This window comes from Scyliorhinus canicula, chromosome 10 (genome assembly GCF_902713615.1).
Source record: "Scyliorhinus canicula chromosome 10, sScyCan1.1, whole genome shotgun sequence".
Classification (NCBI taxonomy): Eukaryota; Metazoa; Chordata; class Chondrichthyes; order Carcharhiniformes; family Scyliorhinidae; genus Scyliorhinus; species Scyliorhinus canicula.
The window spans coordinates 153,307,571-153,326,499 of NC_052155.1; the positions used below are offsets into that span (position 1 = coordinate 153,307,571).

At 46.6% G+C, this 18,929-nt stretch overlaps 1 protein-coding gene across 7 annotated transcripts in view; it reads right to left on the reverse strand.

The window, feature by feature from the left end:
* The window catches only part of sugct (succinyl-CoA:glutarate-CoA transferase), a 747,294-nt gene that overhangs the window by 673,383 nt on the left and 54,982 nt on the right, over positions 1-18,929 (reverse strand). For all 7 annotated transcript variants that reach the window (XM_038809927.1, XM_038809929.1, XM_038809923.1 and 4 more), the window contains exons 2-3: positions 10,105-10,150; positions 9,942-10,015 (exon numbers count right to left, since the gene is read on the reverse strand). In XM_038809927.1, coding sequence (XP_038665855.1) covers positions 9,942-10,015; positions 10,105-10,150 — 120 coding nt within the window. The remainder of the gene's footprint in view (positions 1-9,941; positions 10,016-10,104; positions 10,151-18,929) is intronic.

The window sequence follows — 18,929 nt, forward strand, 5'->3', positions numbered from 1 at the left end:
TACCCCCTACTCTCTCCACAAAGGGGAAAAGTTTCTTAATGACTATCTATGCCCCTCATTATTTTATACATCTCAATTATGCCCCCCCCCCCCCCCCCCCCCCCCCCCCCCACCCTCTCTTCTCTGCTCCAAGGAATACAACCCCAGTCTATCCAATCTCTCTTCAGAGCTAAAACTTTTCAGTCCAGGCAATATCCTGTTAAATCTCCTGTGCACTCTTTCCAGTGGTATCACATCCTACATTTAATGTAGATTCCAGAACTGTACACGATACTCTGGCTGTGGCTTAACCAACATTTTATACAGTTCCAGCATAACCTCCTCACACGGACAGTGACCCAGGGTCGGATTTGAACCTGGGTCCTTAGCGTCATAGGCAGCAATGCTAACCAGTGTGCCTTTTGCCGCCCTTACCATAGGCTTTCTTAACCACTGTGCCCACCTTCTCTGCTACCAAGGGACCAGTGTACATGTACACTCAGGTCCTACTGATCCTTGGTGCTTTCCAGGGTCCTGCCATTCATCAAGTATTCCTTTGCCTTGTTTGTCCTGCCCAAGTGAACCACCTCACACTTATCAGGATTGAATTCCATTTGCCTCTGATCAGCCTATTTGACCAGCCCGTCTTTATCCTCCTGTAATCTATGGCTATCCTCCTCCTCACTATTTACCACCCCACCAATTTTCATATAATTTGCAAACTTACTGATCAATCCTCCTACATTCATAGAATCATATAGAATTATAGAGTCCCTACAATGTAGAAGGAGGTCATTCTGCCCATTGAGTGAGCACCTACCCTCGACCCACACCCCCACCCTATCCTCGTAATCCCACTTAACCTTTTGGATACTAAGGGCAATTTAGCATGGCCATTCCACCTTTGGAATCTGCACCGCTACACATCTTTGGACTGAGATGAAACCGGAACACCAGGAGAAAACACACGCAGACAAGGGGGGAATGTGCAAACTCCACACTGACCCCCAAGGTCAGAATCGAATCCGGGTCCCTGGCGCTGACAGAGAGCAGTGCTAACCTTGTGCCACCATGCTGCCCTGTCTAAATAATTTCTATAAACCACAAACAGCAAGGGTCCCAACACTGATCTCTGAGCGGGTCCCCCACTGGACAGGGCTTCCAGTTCAAAAAACACCTCTCGACCATTACTCTCTGATTCCTGCCACTCAGCCAACTGTAGATCCAATTTGCCGAATTTCCTTGGATTCCATGGGCTCTTTGCTATCAGTCTCCCATGTGGAACCTTATCAAAAGCCTTGCTGAAGTCCACTTAGACTACGTCAAATGCATTGTCTTCACCTACACACCTGGTTACTTCTTCGAAAAATTCAATCAGTTTGGTCAGACATGACCTCCCCAAAACAAAGCCATAGTGACTGTTCTCGATTAATCCCGGTCTCTCCCAATGCAGATTAATTCTGTCTCTCAGAATTGCTTCCAATAGTTTCCCCACCACTGAGGTTAAACTGACTGGCCTGTAGTCTCCTTGTCTCTCCCTTCCTCCCTCTTTGAATAATTGAACCGCATTAGCTATCCTCCAGACTCCTCCCCTGTGGCCAGGGAGGAATGGAACATTTTTGCCAGCACCCCTGTGGTTTCCTCCCATGCCTCACTCAACAGCCTAGGATACATTTCATTTGAATCTGGACGTTTGTCTACTTTTAAGCATGACAGACCACTCAGAACCTCCTTCTCTGTCTTTGTTAATTTCCTTAATTTTATCACAGTCCTTCTCCCTGACTTATATACCCACAGCGTCCCTCTCATTAGTGAACACCGACACAAAGAATTCATTTAGAACCCTACCTATGTCCTCCGGCTCCACAAACAAATTACCACGGTGATCCTTAATGGGCCCTACTCTTTCCCTAGTTATCCTTTTTCTCTTAATGTACTTGTAAAACTTAGCATTTTCCTTTATTTTACCTGCCAGTATCCTTTCATGTCCCTTTTTGCTCTTAATTTCCTTTATAAGTTGCCATTTGCACATTCTATATGCCTTGGGGCTTCTGCTGTTTTGAGGCCTTAATATCTGCCATAAGCCTCCTTTTTTCTCATTATCCAATGCTGTATATCCCTCGATATTCAGGGTTCACTGGACCTTTTGGTCCCACCCTTTTTCTTGATTGGAAAATGTTGGCTCTGTACTCTCCCTATTTCCTTCCTGAATGTGTCCCACTATATATACCTGCCACAGATATTCCTAAAGTGTCTGCTCCCAGTCTACTCTGGCCAAATAAGACCATAAAGACCATTAAGACATAGGAGCAGAATCCATCAATCGGCCCATCAAATCTGCTCTGCCATTCAATCATGGCTGATATTTTTCTGATCCCCATTCTCCTGCCTTTTCCCCATAACCCCTGATCCCTTGCTATCATATCTGATCTATTAAAATCAGCCTTCTCCCAGTTTAGAATGTGATCTCACGCCCATTCTTGTTCTTTTCCATAACAATCTTGAATCGAATGGAGTTATGGTCACTGTCTGCAAAATGCTTCCTTACTTCAACCACTTGACTGGCTTCATTTACTGAAATTAAGTCCAGGATCACCCCCTCTCTTTACGGCTTAAAAAGTTCTCCTGGATGCATTTTAAGAATTCCTCTCCCTCTAAACCTTTTAAACTATGACTACCCTAGTTAATCATGGGGAAGTTGAATTCCCCCACTGTCACTACCCTATAACTTTTATCGTTCTCTATATTTGCCTTAATACATGCTCATTTATTTCCCGCAAGACTGTTAGGGGGCCTAGAGAACACTCCCAGCAATGTGATTACTCATTTTTGGTTTTTAAGTTCTTTTTGGCAAGATGAAATGAAGAGGATATGGGGGAGAATGAAGAGAATATGGTGGAAGAGATTTTAAAAATACACAGGACCTAAGCAGAAAGGAAATACCCACACACTCAGGTGTGGATGGGAGAAACTAAGAGAACATAGGAGTAGGTCATTCAGCCCTTCAAACCTTTTCAGCCATTCAATAAGATCATAGCTGATTGTGGTATCAACTCCACTTTCCTGTCTGCCCCCCATAACCCTCAACTCCCTTGTCTATCACAACTTGAATAGCTTCAGCGATCCTGTCTCCACTGCTTTCTGTGGAAGAGAATTCAGACTTGCAACGCTTAGAGAAAACAATTCCCACCTCCATTTTAAAAGTAAGACCTCATATTTTTAAACTATGTCCTAGTTATAGTCCCTCCCTCAAGAACATCCATCCAGGATCCACACTATCAAGTCCTCTCTGGATCATATATGCTTCAATAAGATCACCTCTCATTTTTTGAAACTCCAAAGGGTGTATGACCCAACCTGCTCAACCTTTCCTCAAAAAATAACCCCTTCATCCCAGAGATGAGTTAAATGAGCCTTCTCTGCTGCCTCAAGGCGCCGAGGACCCGGGTTCGATCCCAGCCCAGGGTCACTGTGCGTGTGGAGTTTGCACATTCGCCCCGTGTCTGTGTGGGTCTCACCCCCACAACCCAAAGATGTGTAGGGTAGGTGGATTCGCTACGCTAAATTGGCCCTTAATTGGAATTTTGTTTTTAAAAGAGCCTTCTCTGAACTGCGTCTAATGGAATTGTATCCTTTATCGCATTAGGAGACCAAAACTGTACACAGAACTCCAGGTGTCATCTCACCAGATCCTGTGCAATCACAGTATAACTTCCCTAATTTTATATTCCGTTCTCCTTGAAATAAACATCAACATTCCATTTGCCTTCTTAACCACTTGCTGTGCTATGCATACAAATTTTTGTGATTCCATGTACCAGGACACACACATCCCTCTGTATAGCCGAGTTCTGCAACCTCTCTCAATTTAAATAGCATACTGCTTTTCTATTGTGGGCAAGTGGGCAAGTTCACATTTTCCTACATTATACACCAGCGACCAAATTTTTGCCCACTCACTTAACCTATCTATATCCCTTTATAGACCTTTTCCTCCTCTTGACAACTTACTGCCCTACCTCACTTGGGGTCATGGGCATCATGAGTTTGGCAAGATTATAACCTGAGTCCCAGGGTCTTGTCAGCATTTAGGTCTAATAGTTTTCGCAGTGCATTTTCTGTTGTGATGGTAGTTGTTTCAAGTTCTTCCCTGCATTTCACTTCTTGATCATCAAGTCTCTTTGAGAAGTTATTTCAATCTATTACAGTGAAGACAAAAATAAAATACCTGTTCAACACTTCTGCCATTTCCTTGTTTTCCATTAATGAATCCCCAGACTCACTCTCTCAAAGACCAACATTCACTTTAGTTACACCTTTACTGTTTGCCCAAATAGATTCCCCATCATGCTCCTTCAAAGATCTTGCAGAGATTGCCCTGGTCGCTGTTCTAAAGGCTGGTTAGTTTGCTGCAAACAATGGTTTATTTGAGGTTGCGCGGTTGTTTAAAGGCAAGTAGTGGGGGTGTGGGGATGACCTTGGCAAGATGTTCATCTTCATCGATGATGTGTTGAAGGCTGCAAAGAAGATGTCGTAGTTTCTCCGCCCCAGGAAAGTACTGGATGACGAAGGGTACTCTGTCAGTTGTGTCCCGTGTTTGTCTTCTGAGGTGGTCGATGCGGTTTTTTGCTGTTGCGCGTTGGAACTGTCGATCGATGAGTCGAGCGCCATATCCCGTTCGTACGAGGGCATCTTTCAGCATCTGTAGGTGTCTGTTACGCTCCTCCTCGTCTGAGCAGATCCTGTGTATACGGAGGGCTTGTCCATAGCGGATGGCTTCTTTAATGTGTTTAGGGTGAAAGCTGGAGAAGTGGAGCATCGTGAGGTTATCTGTGGGCTTGCGGTAAAGCGAAGTGCTGAGGTGACCGTCCTTGATGGAGATCAGTGTGTCCAAGAATGCAACTGATTTTAGAGAGTAGTCCATGGTGAGTCTGATGGTGGGATGGAACTTATTGATGTCATCATGTAGTCGTTTCAGTGATTCTTCGCCGTGGGTCCAAAGGAAAAAAATGTCATCGATGTATCTGGGGTATAACATAGGTTGAAGGTCCTGTGCGGTGAGGAAGTCTTGTTCAAACTTATGCATGAAGATGTTTGCATATTGAGGTGCGAATTTGGTCCCCATGGCTGTTCCGTGCGTCTGGATGAAGAATTTGTTGTCGAAGGTGAAGACGCTGTGATCTAGAATGAAGCGGATGAGTTGCAGAATTGCATCTGGAGATTGGCAGTTGTCGGTGTTGAGTACTGAGGCTGTTGCAGCAATGCCGTCGTCATAGGGGATGCTGATACAGAGTGCCAAGATGTCCATTGTGACGAGGAATGTTCCTGGTTCAACTAGTCCATGGGTGCTGAGTTTCTGTAGGAAGTCCGTCAGATCGCGACAGAAGCTAGGCGTACCTTGTACGATGGGTTTCAAGATGCCCTCACTGTGGCCAGAGAGGTTCTCACACAGGGTCCCATTGCCTGAAACAATAGGACGGCCTGGTGTGTTGGCCTTGTGTATTTTCGGGAGGCAGTAGAGATCTCCAATGCGGGGATTACATGGGATGAGAGCACGTAGGGTGCTCTGAAGGTCTGGGCCCAAGGTCTTGATCAGTCTGTTGAGTTGACGGATGTGTTCCTTGGTTGGATCTGCGGGTAACTGTCTGTAGTGTTCCTGGTTGCTGAGTTGTCAGTATACATCTTTGCAGTAGTCCGTTCTGTTTAGTATGACGGTGGCCCCTCCTTTGTCTGCTGGTTTGATAACGATGTTGTGGTTGGTCTTGAGAGCGCGGATGGCGTTGCGTTGTGCTTGGGTGACGTTCGGGGCTGTCTTGTGAATGCGACTGATGAATCTGGCTCCTGACGGCTTGAGCATACATGTCGAGTCTAGGGCGGCGGCCTTCCGGAGGGATCCAATTCGACTCTTTCCTTTTCGGTTGCTGCACCGCAGATCTCGCGGTCTGCTGTTCCGGTTCATTGGTCGTCTCCTTGGGTTCGCTGTCAGCCTCTTGGGGTCTGTGGAAGAATTCCCGGAGCCTCATTCACCTGATTAATTCATCTGTGTCTGCCGCAAGACTGATGGGGTCCATTTTGGTGGTGGTGCAGAAATTGAGCCCTCTGCTGAGGACTTCGATTTCGTCTGGTTGAAGGGTGTAGTCCGACAAGTTGACAATAGATTTCCCTGTATTGTTTTCTACTGTGGTACCGGGGGAAGCTTGGTTGCTGCTGGTGGTGATGCCAAGTTTCTCAAGCTTCCTGTTCTTGGTGTGCATATAGGTGGCATAGTATCGTTGTCTCATCTGTTTGGCGGTGTTCCGCAGCTGGTCTGCTGTGTCTTGAGCGCAAGTTGAGAATATGGCCTTTATCTTGGTTTCCAGGTTGCATCGACTACTGTAGAGCTGGTATACGAGGTGGTTGAGGAGTGTGAGAGGTGCGGCGACAGTCTTTCAGCGTAGTCTATGTTGTAGGTCAACTTGAGTGGGTTTGTGATCTGTAGCCCTTTCGGGATCTTGTCTGCTTTCTTGCATCTTTGTGTAAACTTAATGTCAGTGTCTATATGCGCGATCTTCCTGGAGATCCTCTCCACTTTGAGCCGGCAGTTTGCGGTGTAGATGGTAGCCATGATGTGGAGATGCCGGTGTTGGACTGGGGTGAGTCCAGTAAGAAGTCTTACAACACCAGGTTAAAGCCCAACAGGTTTGTTTCAAACACGAGCTTTCGGAGCACTGCTCCTTCCTCAGGCTCACCCCAGTCCAACGCCGGTATCTCCACATCATTTCAAAATGTCAAATACCCTTCAATAATTAGGTCTGAGCCTTTGTCACCCTGTAATCGTGTCTCTGTAATGGTTATTAGATCATAAATATTATGCCAAGAGCTGTTCAAAAGCAGTTAGCCAGGGCATAGTATCACTAGGTTGTGCGTCAAGATCACAGCTGCCTTTACTTATTCATAAGTGCACAATTGAAAAGTGGAGCAATTCAGGAGTGAACAAGGAGAGAGAACTGCAAAATGATACTGCGGTGATAATATAAGAGAGATAGGCCATCCGGCCTTTTAATGAGGTCATGTTTTATCTGATATGATAATCCACAACTCCACATTCCCCTGATTCCCTCACTGATTAAAAATCTGTCTATCTCAGCCTTGAACATACCGAATGGCCCAGCCTCCAGAACCTGTGTGGTAGAGAATTCAACAGATTCACTGCCAGAGAGAATAAATTCTTCCTCATCTGTCTTAAATGGGTGACCCCTTACTCTGAGGTCATGTCCACTGGTTTTGGACTCTCCCACAGTGGGAAACAACCTCTCAGCATCTATCCTGTCAAGCCCCCTGAGAATCCTGTGTGTCAAAATAAGTTTGCCTCGTTTTTCTAAACTCCAATGAGTACTGGCTCAACCTACTCCATCTCCTCACAAGAAAATTTCTCCATACCCGGGATCAACCTAGTGAACCTTCTCTGGACTGCTCCAATACCAGTATACCTTTCCTTAGATAAGGGGACCAAAACTGTTCACAGTATTCCAGGTGTACCTTCAATATTTTAAAGGGATAGGAGTTAAATAAAAAAGCCTGTACAAAGTGGCTGTTGAACATAAAACCTTCACTGATGCCTTTGGTAGAAAATAGTGTTAAAAAAACCATGGGAAGGCCCAATCAAGCATCTGCTTTTTTTAATAAAAAAAAAAATCTTTCCCAACCTCAGCATGCCCTAGAGTACTTTATAGCCAATGAAGTACTTGTGAATTTTGTGGTCACTGTTGAATTGTTGGGAAATATGACAGCAAGATCCACAATCAGCAAAAGCCATAAAATTTGTTTTTAGCAATAAAAACAGAAAATGCAAGAAATATTCGGGCCAGGCAGCATCCATTGAGAGAGGAACAGTTAACGTTTCAGGTCGCTGTCCCTGCATCAGAACTGAGGAAAGGTAGAAGGGTAGTAGATTTTGAGAAAGTGAAATGGGGAGATAGTGGGTGGGGGAGGGGGCGCAAAAGGGAAGGTCTGTGATTGGGTTGAGGGTAAGAGTCATGGAACAAACACTGAAGGGAATAATATTGGGCAAAGTAAAGACACAAACTATGTGCTTAGATGAGATGTGGATGGCTAAATAGCAGCTGTCCAAATCCATAGTAAAGAAAGGAAGAAATAAACTAGAAACGGCCAAACCAGCAAAAATAAAACATGAAACAAAATGGTGGCAGAGGTTATGATCTAAAACTGTTGAAGCCCATGTTGAGTACAAAAGGCTGTAAAATGCCAAGTTGAAAGAGGAGGTTCTGTTCCTCAAGCTTTTGTTGAACTTCACTGAAACACAGTGGCAGGTCAAGGTACGAGTGGGAGAAGGTGGAAAATTGAAATGACAAGCAACAGGAAATCCAGGGTCATGGTTACGGGCTAAATGAATCACAAAATTTTACAGCGCAGAAGGCGGCCATTCGGCCCATCATGTCTGCACAGGCTCCTGAAACAGCTACCTCGCTAGTCTCATTCAGCTGCCCCATCTCCATAGCCCTCTAAATTCAACACGATCAAATATTTAACAGAATCATAGAATGGAAAGCATTCTGCAAAGCGGTCAGTCAGTCTGCATTTTCTCTCTCCAACATAGGTAAGACCACATTATGAACATACAGTATGTAACATTGAAATACTTACAATTAAATTGCTGCTTCACCTGCAGAGTGTGTTTGGGACCTTGGAGGGTGAGAAGAGAGGAGCTAAAAGGACAGGTGTTGCATCTCCTACGCTTGAATGGAAAGGTGCCGTAGCGAAGAGAGGGGGTGCTGGGGTAACTGAGGAGTTGACCAGGGTATTGAGGAGGGAACTATGCCTTTGGAATTCTCTAAGAGTAAGAGAGGAGAAGATGTGCTTAGTGATGGAATCAGATTCGAGGTGGTGGATTTGGCAGAAAATGATCTCTTAATATGGAGGCTGGTAGGATGGGAGTGAGAATATAATAACCCTCACGAGACCCACGGGGACACCTCCATTGATCTCCCAGTGAGGCCCGTGGAATACAAGCTCCCCCACCCAGCAGGTGCTTGTAAATTTACCCAATAAAAGGTGGCTCGGACTGGGATCCCTGGTTCTTCTGGTAGTTCCGACTTGGACCTTTGAGCTATAAGCCATGTTGCGGCCTTCACTTTATGTTGACTTAGTAAATGCTCTTTACTTACCTTCCTGGGCCTCCTGAGCTTTTATGGAGGACAAGAGGAACCCTATCATGATTCTTGGAGGAAGGGGAAGGGGTGCGTGCAGAGATACTTGAAATAGATCGGACATCAACCACGCTGACCGTTTCAACCACGTTGGACCGATTTCCAACATTGCAGTGCTTTGATTTTGAATTTCTGATTGTAGCAATGGTAGCTGATGAATAATTGTTATCCAGGGCACCAGAGATATCTCCCCTGCTCTTCAAATAGTGTTACAGGACCTTTTATCACCAACTGAGAGAGCAGCTGGGGCCTTGCGCGAGTCTCATCTGAAAGACGGCACCTCAAACAATGCAACAGTCCATCAAGGAAATCGCAGCTGAGATTTTGTGCCCAAATCTCTTGAATGGGACTTAAATCATTTGAATAGAGGTGAGAATGCGACACTCATTCCAGATGGACAATAGAAATAATAATAATAATCTTTTTATTGTCATAAGTAGGCTTACATTAACACTGCAATAAATTTACTGTGAAAAGCTCCTAGTCGCCACATTCCGGCGTTTGTTCGGGTACACAGAGGGAGAATTCAGAATTCTGAGCTGGTACAGGAATTGAACCCGCACTGCTGGTCTTGTTCTGCATCACAAACCAGCTGTTAAACCCACTGAGCTAAACCAGCCCTTTATAGATTAATCCCATAGGAAGTCAGCTCTACCAAATAAGAACTTAAAATCTATCAAACATACGCCAATTATCAATTCAGTGTTTCGATATTAAAAGCTAATGTTCTCCAATCAAATTTGAGCAATCTATTACCTGGTCTTTCTACTTTGATGATTTCTGCACCCAGGTCTCCCAAGATCATAGTGGCAAAGGGTCCTGCCAACACCCTGTTTGGAACAAAGAATGGAAACAAGCAGTTACATGGTTAAAATCTCACCTGCTAAGATTTCTTTTGCATTACTGAACTTGAATTTACCTTGTGAGATCTAGGATTCTAACTCCTTCCAATGGTTTTACGTTTCCTGAAAAGCAACACATAAGTGTTAGAGCTCATTGTCAAAGAGTCACAAATTTGACTTCAAACCACATGGGAGGCATTCCACAGGTATACAGGCTGAAAACAAAAGGGCCCCACTCATGAGTTACAGACTGTCATCTTTGACTGGTCTACAAAATTGGGATGAAAAAAGCAAGATCTCACTGCGCCGCTGATAACACCATTTAAGGGAGCTGCTTTCCTTCGAGAAATACATTGCTATTAAAAGTAGTAATTTTCCTACCACAGGCGTCTTCTACTGTGTAGATTTGTAAATTAAGGCCGCCATAATCCCAAATGACCATAGGCTGCTTTCCCCTTTGAGGGGGTGAGCTGACTGGTGGAGATTTAATCTGAGGATCACCACACCTCAGGCAAGGGACAAGGTTGAGAAGGCGGAGCCTTCATGAGATTTGTAAATATTAGTGTTGATTGGTATTTTATTCAGATTTGGATGGCTATCATGCACCTTCATGGTGAGGCGAGACAGCACCTATCTTGAAATGAAGACACCACTCACAAAATCTGGTGCAAACCTAGGTTATGAATCAGAGAAACTCACACGATATTCAGTAACTGCAGCATTTTGACAGCATAAGTGTAATTGTCTCAGTTCTCCTATCTTACAAACAATGGCTTTTTTCCACACAAGAAACCCAAGATAAATGCATACATTTCAAATTCTCCAAGGTTGGGAAGGGGTTTTCTGTATGGATTAGTATTTGAAGGAATAAAGATCTACAAGGTAGAAATTAAGATTTTCTCTCATATTATTAGGGGCAGCAGGGTAGCATGGTGGTTAGCATAAATGCTTCACAGATCCAGGGTCCCAGGTTCGATTCCCGGCTGGGTCACTGTCTGTGTGGAGTCTGCACATCCTCCCCCTGTGTGTGTGGGTTTCCTCCGGGTGCTCCGGTTTCCTCCCACAGTCCAAAGATGTGCGGGTTAGGTGGATTGGCCATGCTAAATTGCCCGTAGTGTCCTAAAAAAGTAAGGTTAATGGGGAGGTTGTTGGGTTACGGGTATAGGGTGGATATGTGGGTTTGAGTAGGGTGATCATGGCTCGGCACAACATTGAGGGCCGAAGGGCCTGTTCTGTGCTGTACTGTTCTATGTTATTGATGCTTCATATTTCAGGAGCCTGAAGTACTCGTACCCATCAGAGGAAGAACATGGCCCTTTAGACTTGGATATGACACACAATCTGACAATGATCTGCTGAATTGCTAATTTATCTGCAGACTAATCCAATTAATCTTCTGTTAGTCTGTGATCTTTGTTCTAAACCGGAAAGCCAGTTGACGAATGATTGTATTGAAGCTAACCTTTCCTCAATCTTACATTTATTTAGAGTTAAGCATTGTAAGCATACACCTCCATCGTTTTATCGCAACTTTCCGCAATGTCCCATTGCTGCATTTTAGGATTGGCCAAACAAATCCTATTTCCACCAGACTGCAAAAATGTAGCATATCATATTATCTGTATCTAGTAGAAACTATGATGTGGAGATGCCGGCGTTGGACTGGGGTGAGCACAGTAAAAAGTCTTACAACACCAGGTTAAAGTCCAACATGTTTGTTTCAAACGCTAGCTTTCGGAGCACTGCTCACCTGAGGAAGGAGCAGTACTCCGAAAGCTAGTGTTTGAAACAAACATATTGGACTTTAACCTGGTGTTGTAAGACTAGTAGAAACTATGCTTTCAAGTCTCCCATTTTAACATATCAGCTATCTAGACTTACCATTAGCTTAATTTTTTTCAAGCATAAACTGCTGTTTATTCATCTCCACAATGTGATTTACCGAAACATGTGCTGAATCAATGGAAACTGGGGAGGATAATAACTCCTCAATTCAACGAAACTCAGGTACATTCGAGAACTTCGGGCATGGTTTCAGAACAAACCTATTCTCACAGCAAAAGTAGCATAATCGGCTGGTTGGCTAATCTGAAATTATGAACTTTTGTCAATAAGCTCATATATGGCTGTTGTCAAAATGGGTATACATACAAAATGTTACATTTTAACAAGTAGGTTTAAAGAGAGGTTTCTCACTTTCATTTCAGTCCTATTCAGGAAAGTGTTCTAACCCACCCTGGTTATAAGTCATAAGATTGGTTGCAATGTCCTATATGCACAGAATACACTGCAACAAGACTTCTTTAACAACTTCCAAGCCTGTGATCACTAGCACCTCGAAGGACAAGGTCAGGAGATCATCACATCCAGGTTCCCCTCCAAAAGACCCACCATCCCACTTGGACATATATCCTCTATCCATCATCATTACTAGATCAGAACACTGCAATGCCCTATTTAACAGCATGGTGGCAGTATCATGCCCATAAAGACTGCAGCAGTTCACACCGACTCACCGCCTTTTCAAGGACAACTAGGAGTGAGCAATAAATATAGGAAAAGGAGTAGGCCATTCAGTCCATTGAGCCTGCTTCACCATTCAATATGATCATGGCTGATTGGACACTTCAATGTCTTTTATCCACATTATCCCCATAACCCCTTTACTTTATTGTTAATCAGATATTTATCAATCTCAGCCTTAAACATTCCAAAATGTCCAATTTTATTGGGCCTAAATCCAGGCCCTGGCAAAACTTTGTTGAACTCCCTTTCCAGCAATAATACCCTTTCTGAGGTAAAGGATCCAAAACTTCACAGTATTCCAGGTGCGGTCTAGCCAAGCTTCTCTAATTGAAGCAAGATTTCACTACTCCTGTACTCACAACCTTTTGTGGGAAAAGGCGAACATTCATTTCCTTCCTAATTAATTATTATAATTGCTGCATCTGCATGTTAGCTTTCAGTGAGTGACTTATGGACAAAGACACATCAGGCCAATTTGTAGATCTATACTTTCTAATTTCTTACCATTTAAGAAATATACTGCACATAATAATGATAATCTTTATTGTTACAAGTAAGCTAACATTAACACTGCAATGAAGTTACTGTGAAAAGCCTCTAATCGCCACATTCCAGTGCCTGTTCGGGTACACAGGGAGAATTCAGAATGTCTAAATTAACCAATAGCAAGTCTTTCAGGATTTGTGGGAGGAAACTGGAGCACCCGGAGGAAACCCACACAGACACTGGGAGAACGTGCAGACTCCGCACAGACAGTGACCCAAGCCAGGAATCGAACCTGGGACCTAGCGCTGTGAAGCATTAGTGCTAACCACTGTGCTACCGTGCTGCACATTTGTTCCTTCTGCCAAAGTGGACTGCCTCATGTTTTTCCACTTTATATTCTATCTGCTACGTTCTTGCCCATTCACTAAGACTGTCCAAATCCTCCTGTAGCAGCTTTATATGTTCCTCACAACGCACATTCCCGTCTAGCTTTCTATCACCCATGAACTTGGAAATATTACATTTGGTCCCCACATCCAAATCATTGATCTATATTGTGAACAGCTGGGGCCCAAGTACTGATCCTTGTGGTACCCCCCAATCAGAGCCTGCCAACGTGAGAACGACCCATTTATTCCTACTCTCTGTTTTCTGTCTGTTAGCCAATCCATAATCCATGCCAGTCTCGTCCCTCCAACTCCATGTGCTTTTATTTGGCTAATTTCATAGAATCCCTACAATGCAGGAGGCCATTTGGTCCAATGAGTCAGCACCAACCTTCCGATCACCCAGCCCCCCCCCCCCCCCCCAACATAACCCCACCTAACCTTTTTGGACAGTAAGGGGCAATTTAGCATGGCCAATCCACCCAACCTGCACAACTTTGGATTGTGGTAAGAAACTGAGCATCCAGAGGAATCCCACGCAGGCACAGGGAGAATGTGCAAACTCCACACAGACAGTCACCCAAGGCTGGAATCAAACCTGGGTCCCTGGCGCTGTGTGACAGCAGTGCCACCCCACTAAAGGTAATTAACCACCTGTGGGGGACTTTAATCAAAAGCCTTCTGAAAATCCAAATATACTACGTCCATCAACTCCCATTTATCAATTTTTTGGTAACATCCTCAAAAAATTCCAACAAGTTTGTCAAATGCGATTTCTGTATAAAGCTCTGGTCAGACCCTATTTGGAGAATTGTGAGCAGTTTTGGGCCCCGTATCTAAGGAAGGATGTGCTGGCCTTGGAAAGGGTCTAGACGAGGTATACAAGAATGATCCCGGAATGAAGAGCTTGTCGTATGAGGAACAGTTGAGGACTCTGGGTCTGTACTCGTTGGGAGTTTTTAGGAGGATGAGGGGGGATCTTATTGAAACTTACAGGATACTGCGAGGCCTGGATAGAGTGGACATGGAGAGAGGATGTTTCCAATTGTAGGGAAAACTAGAACCAGAGGACACATCTTCAGACCAAAGGGATGACTGTTTAAAACTAAATGAGGAGGAATTCCTTCAGCCAGAGGGTGGTGAATCTGTGGAGCTCTTTGTTGCAGAAGGCTGTGGAGGTCAAGTCACTGAGTGACCCTAAGACAGAGATAGATAGGTTCTAGATTAATAAGGGGAGAAGAATGGGGATGAGAAAAATATCAACCATAATTCAATAGCGATGATGAGCCGAGTAGCCTAATTTTGCTCCTATGTCTTACGGTCTTATGGACAATGCCCAATCAGTTCATGATTATCCAAGTGTTTATTTAACACATCCTTTATAATAGATTCCAGCATTTTCCCTACTACTGATGTAAGGTCTGCAGTTCCCTGTTTTCTCTCTCTCGCCCTTCTTAAATAGTGGGGAGACATTTGCTACCTTCAAATCTTCCGGAATCATTCCAGAAACTACAGAATTTTGGAAGATGATCACCATTGCATCTACTATCTCTATATCTTTTTTTTTCCAATTAAGGGGCAATTTAGCATGGCCAATCCACCTAACCTGCACATCTTTGGGCTGTGAGGGTGAAGCCCACGCAGACACGGGGAGAATGTGCAAACTCCACACGGACAGTGACCCAGGGCCGGAATTCGAACACAGGGCCGGGATTCGAACCTAGGTCCTCGGCGCCGCAGTCCCAGTGCTAACCACTGCGCCACCGTGCTGCCCTTTACTATCTCGATATCAACCTCATCCAACATTCCGGGATGCATATCATGTTCCAGAGCTGACCTTGCTAGTAATGCCCATTTGCCAAGAATGAATCAAAAACAAAAAGAATCTTATTCTACAGCAAAGTCAGCAGAAAACTAGAAAATCCTCTCATATGTGGTATTTACTAACAATGAATTCAACTAGAGGTGACCGGAGTCCCTATGGCGCTGAGGACCCAGGTCCGAATCCCGGCCCTGGGTCACTGTCGTGTGGAGTTTGCACATTCTCCCCGTGTCTGCGTGGGTTTCACCCCCACAACCCAAAGATGTTCAGGTTTTATGGATCGGCCATGCTAAATTGTCCCTTAATTAGGGAAAAATAATAATAATTGGATACTTTTTTTTAAAATAATTTTTATTGAAATTTTTCGATACAAACATTTACCCCTATTACATTTTAAATTATAACACCACAAGTCCCCCCTGACAAAACCTCCCCACGCCCTCCCCCGCGCGCACCCCCCCACCCTCCCACCCCCCCCCCCCCCCCCCCCTCCGCGCTATCAGTCTAGCAACCAAACCGTTTTTCCCTTTCTGCCGATGGCCTCGGGCAGTCCTTGCCCGCGACCCCCCGCTGACGTGCTCCCTTCGTTGCTATCCCCCCCCCCCTCCCTTCCCCCCCCCCCCCCCTTTTCTCCCCGGGTTGCTGCTGTTTCGGACTCCGGTTCCTATCTCTGATCCAGAAAGTCAAGGAAGGGCTGCCACCGCCGGAAGAACCCCTGTACCGACCCTCTCAGGGCGAATTTGATTCTTTCCAATTGGATGAAGCTTGCCATGTCGTTTAACCAGGTGTTAACGCTTGGTGGCCTTGTGTCCCTCCACTGAATCAAGATCCTTCTCCGAGCTACCAAGGACGCAAAGGCCAATATTCCGGCCTCCCTTGCCTCCTGTACTCCTGGCTCCACCCCAACCCCAAAAATCGCTAGCCCCCACCCTGGTTTGACCCTGGTTCCCACCACTCTCGATACCGTCCCCGCCATCCCCTCCCAGAACTCTTCCAGTGCCGGACACATCCAGAACATATGTACATGGTTCGCAGGGCTTCCCGAACACCTAACACACCTGTCCTCCCCCCCGAAGAACCGACTCATCCTAGTCCCCGTCATATGGGCTCTGTGCAGCACCTTAAATTGGATGAGGCCCAACCTTGCGCACGACGACGACGAATTGACCCTCTCTAGGGCATCCGCCCATGTCCCATCTTCTATCTGCTCTCCCAGTTCCGCTTCCCACTTGTCTTTCAGCTCCTCTATCGGTACCTCCTCCACCTCCTGCATTATTTTGTAGATGTCCGAGACCTTCCCTTCTCCGACCCAGGCCCCTGACAGCACCCTATCACTCGCCCCTCCATCGGGAAGCAAGGGGAATCCTTCCACCTGTCGTCTGGCAAATGCCTTCACCTGCAGGTATCTAAACGTGTTCCCCGGGGGGAGCTCAAATTTCTCCTCCAGCTCTCCCAGGCTCGCAAACCTCCCCTCTATGAACATGTCCCTCAGTTGCCTGATGCCCGCCCTGTGCCAGCTCTGGAATCCCCCGCCAGTGTTCCCCGGGACAAATCTGTGGTTCCCTCTCAGTGGCGCCGCCATCAGACCCCCCACTTCCCCCCTGTGTCGCCTCCACTGCCCCCAGATTTTAAGGGTGGCCGCCACTACCGGACTCGTGGTATACCTTGTGGGGGGGAGCGGCCATGGTGCCGTTACTAGCGCCCCCAGGCTTGTATTGCCGCAGGACGCCCTCTCCATACGTTTCAAAGCTGCCCCCTCCCCCTCCATCACCCACTTGCGCACCATCGATGCGTTCGCCGCCCAGTAGTATCCGGAAAGATTGGGTAGCGCTAATCCTCCACTGTCCCTACTCCGTTCCAAGAAAATCCTTCTCACTCTAGGGGTGCCATGCGCCCACACATAGCCCATAATGCTGCTAGTTACCTTCTTGAAGAAGGCCCTGGGGAGGAAGATGGGCAAGCACTGGAACAGAAACAAGAACCTCGGGAGGACCGTCATTTTGACTGACTGCACCCTCCCTGCTAGCGACAGCGGTACCATGTCCCACCTCTTGAACTCCTCCTCCATCTGCTCCACCAGCCTTGAAAAGTTCAGCTTGTGGAGGGTCCCCCAGTTCCTTGCCACCTGCACCCCCAAGTACCTGAAGCTCTTTACTGCTCTCCTAAAGGGGAGCCGCCCAATTCCCTCCCCCTGATCTCCCGGGTGTATCACAAAGACCAACTTTTACCCACATTTAATTTATATCCCGAAAAGTCCCCAAACTCCGCTAGTATTTCCATTACCTCCGGCATTCCCCCTTCCGGATCCGCCACATACAACAACAAATCATCCGCATAGAGTGATACCCGATGCTCCTCCCCTCCCCTTGTCAGTCCTCTCCAACCCCCTGAACCCCTCAGTGCCATCGCCAACGGTTCGATCGCTAATGCAAATAGTAAGGGGGATAGGGGGCATCCCTGCCTGGTACCTCGATGGAGCCCAAAATACTCCGACCTCCTCCCGTTTGTAACCACACTCGCCATCGGGGCCGAATACAGCAGCTTCACCCACTTGATAAATCCCTCCCCAAACCCAAACCGTTCCAGCGTCTCCCACAGGTATTCCCACTCCACCCTATCGAATGCCTTCTCCGCATCCAGTGCTACCACTATCTCAGCCTCCCCCTCCACTGCTGGCATCATAATTACATTCAACAGCCTCCGGACATTTGTATTAAGTTGTCGTCCCTTTACGAAACCCGTCTGGTCCTCATGGATTACCCCTGGCACACAATCCTCTATTCTGGTTGCCAGGACCTTTGCCAACAGTTTGGCATCTACATTCAAGAGGGAGATAGGCCTATAGGACCCGCACTGTACAGGGTCTTTGTCCCGCTTCAGGATCAAGGAGATCAGGGCCTGTGACATTGTCGGGGGCAGAGCCCCCCCCTCTCGCGCCTCATTGAAGGCTCGCACCAGCACTGGACCCACCAAGTCCACATACTTCTTATAAAATTCCACCGGGAACCCATCCGGCCCCGGCGCCTTCCCCGCCTGCATCTGGCCTATCCCTTTAACTAGTTCCTGCAGCTCTATCGGCGCCCCCAGCCCCTCCACCTGTTCCTCCTGGACCTTTGGGAACCTCAATCTATCGAGGAAGTTCTCCATTCCCCCCCTCCTCCTGGGCGGCTCAGACCGGTACAATTCCCTGTAGAAATCCCTGAAGACCCCGTTCACCTCTTGCCCCTTCTGCACTACGTTCCCTCCCTTCTCTCTCACTCCCCCAATCTCTCTGGCTGCACCTCGCTTGCGCAGCTGGTGTGCTAGCATCCTGCTCGCCTTTTCCCCGTACTCATAGACCGCACCCTGTGCCCTTCTCCATTGCGTCTCCGCCTTCCTAGTGGTCAGTAGGTCAAACTGGGCCTGTAAACTGCGCCGCTCCCTCAACAGCCCCTCCTCTGGTGTCTCCGCATATCTCCTGTCCACTTCTATAAGTTCCCCCACCAGTCTCTCCCTCTCCTGCCTCTCCTTCCTTTCTCTGTGTGCCCTTATGGAGATCAGCTCTCCTCTGATCACTGCTTTCAGGGCCTCCCATACTACCCCCACCTTCACCTCGCCCGTGTCGTTCGTGCCCAGATATCTCTCAATGCCCTTCCGGGCCCTTCCGCACACCTCATCGTCCGCCAGCAGCCCCACATCCAGG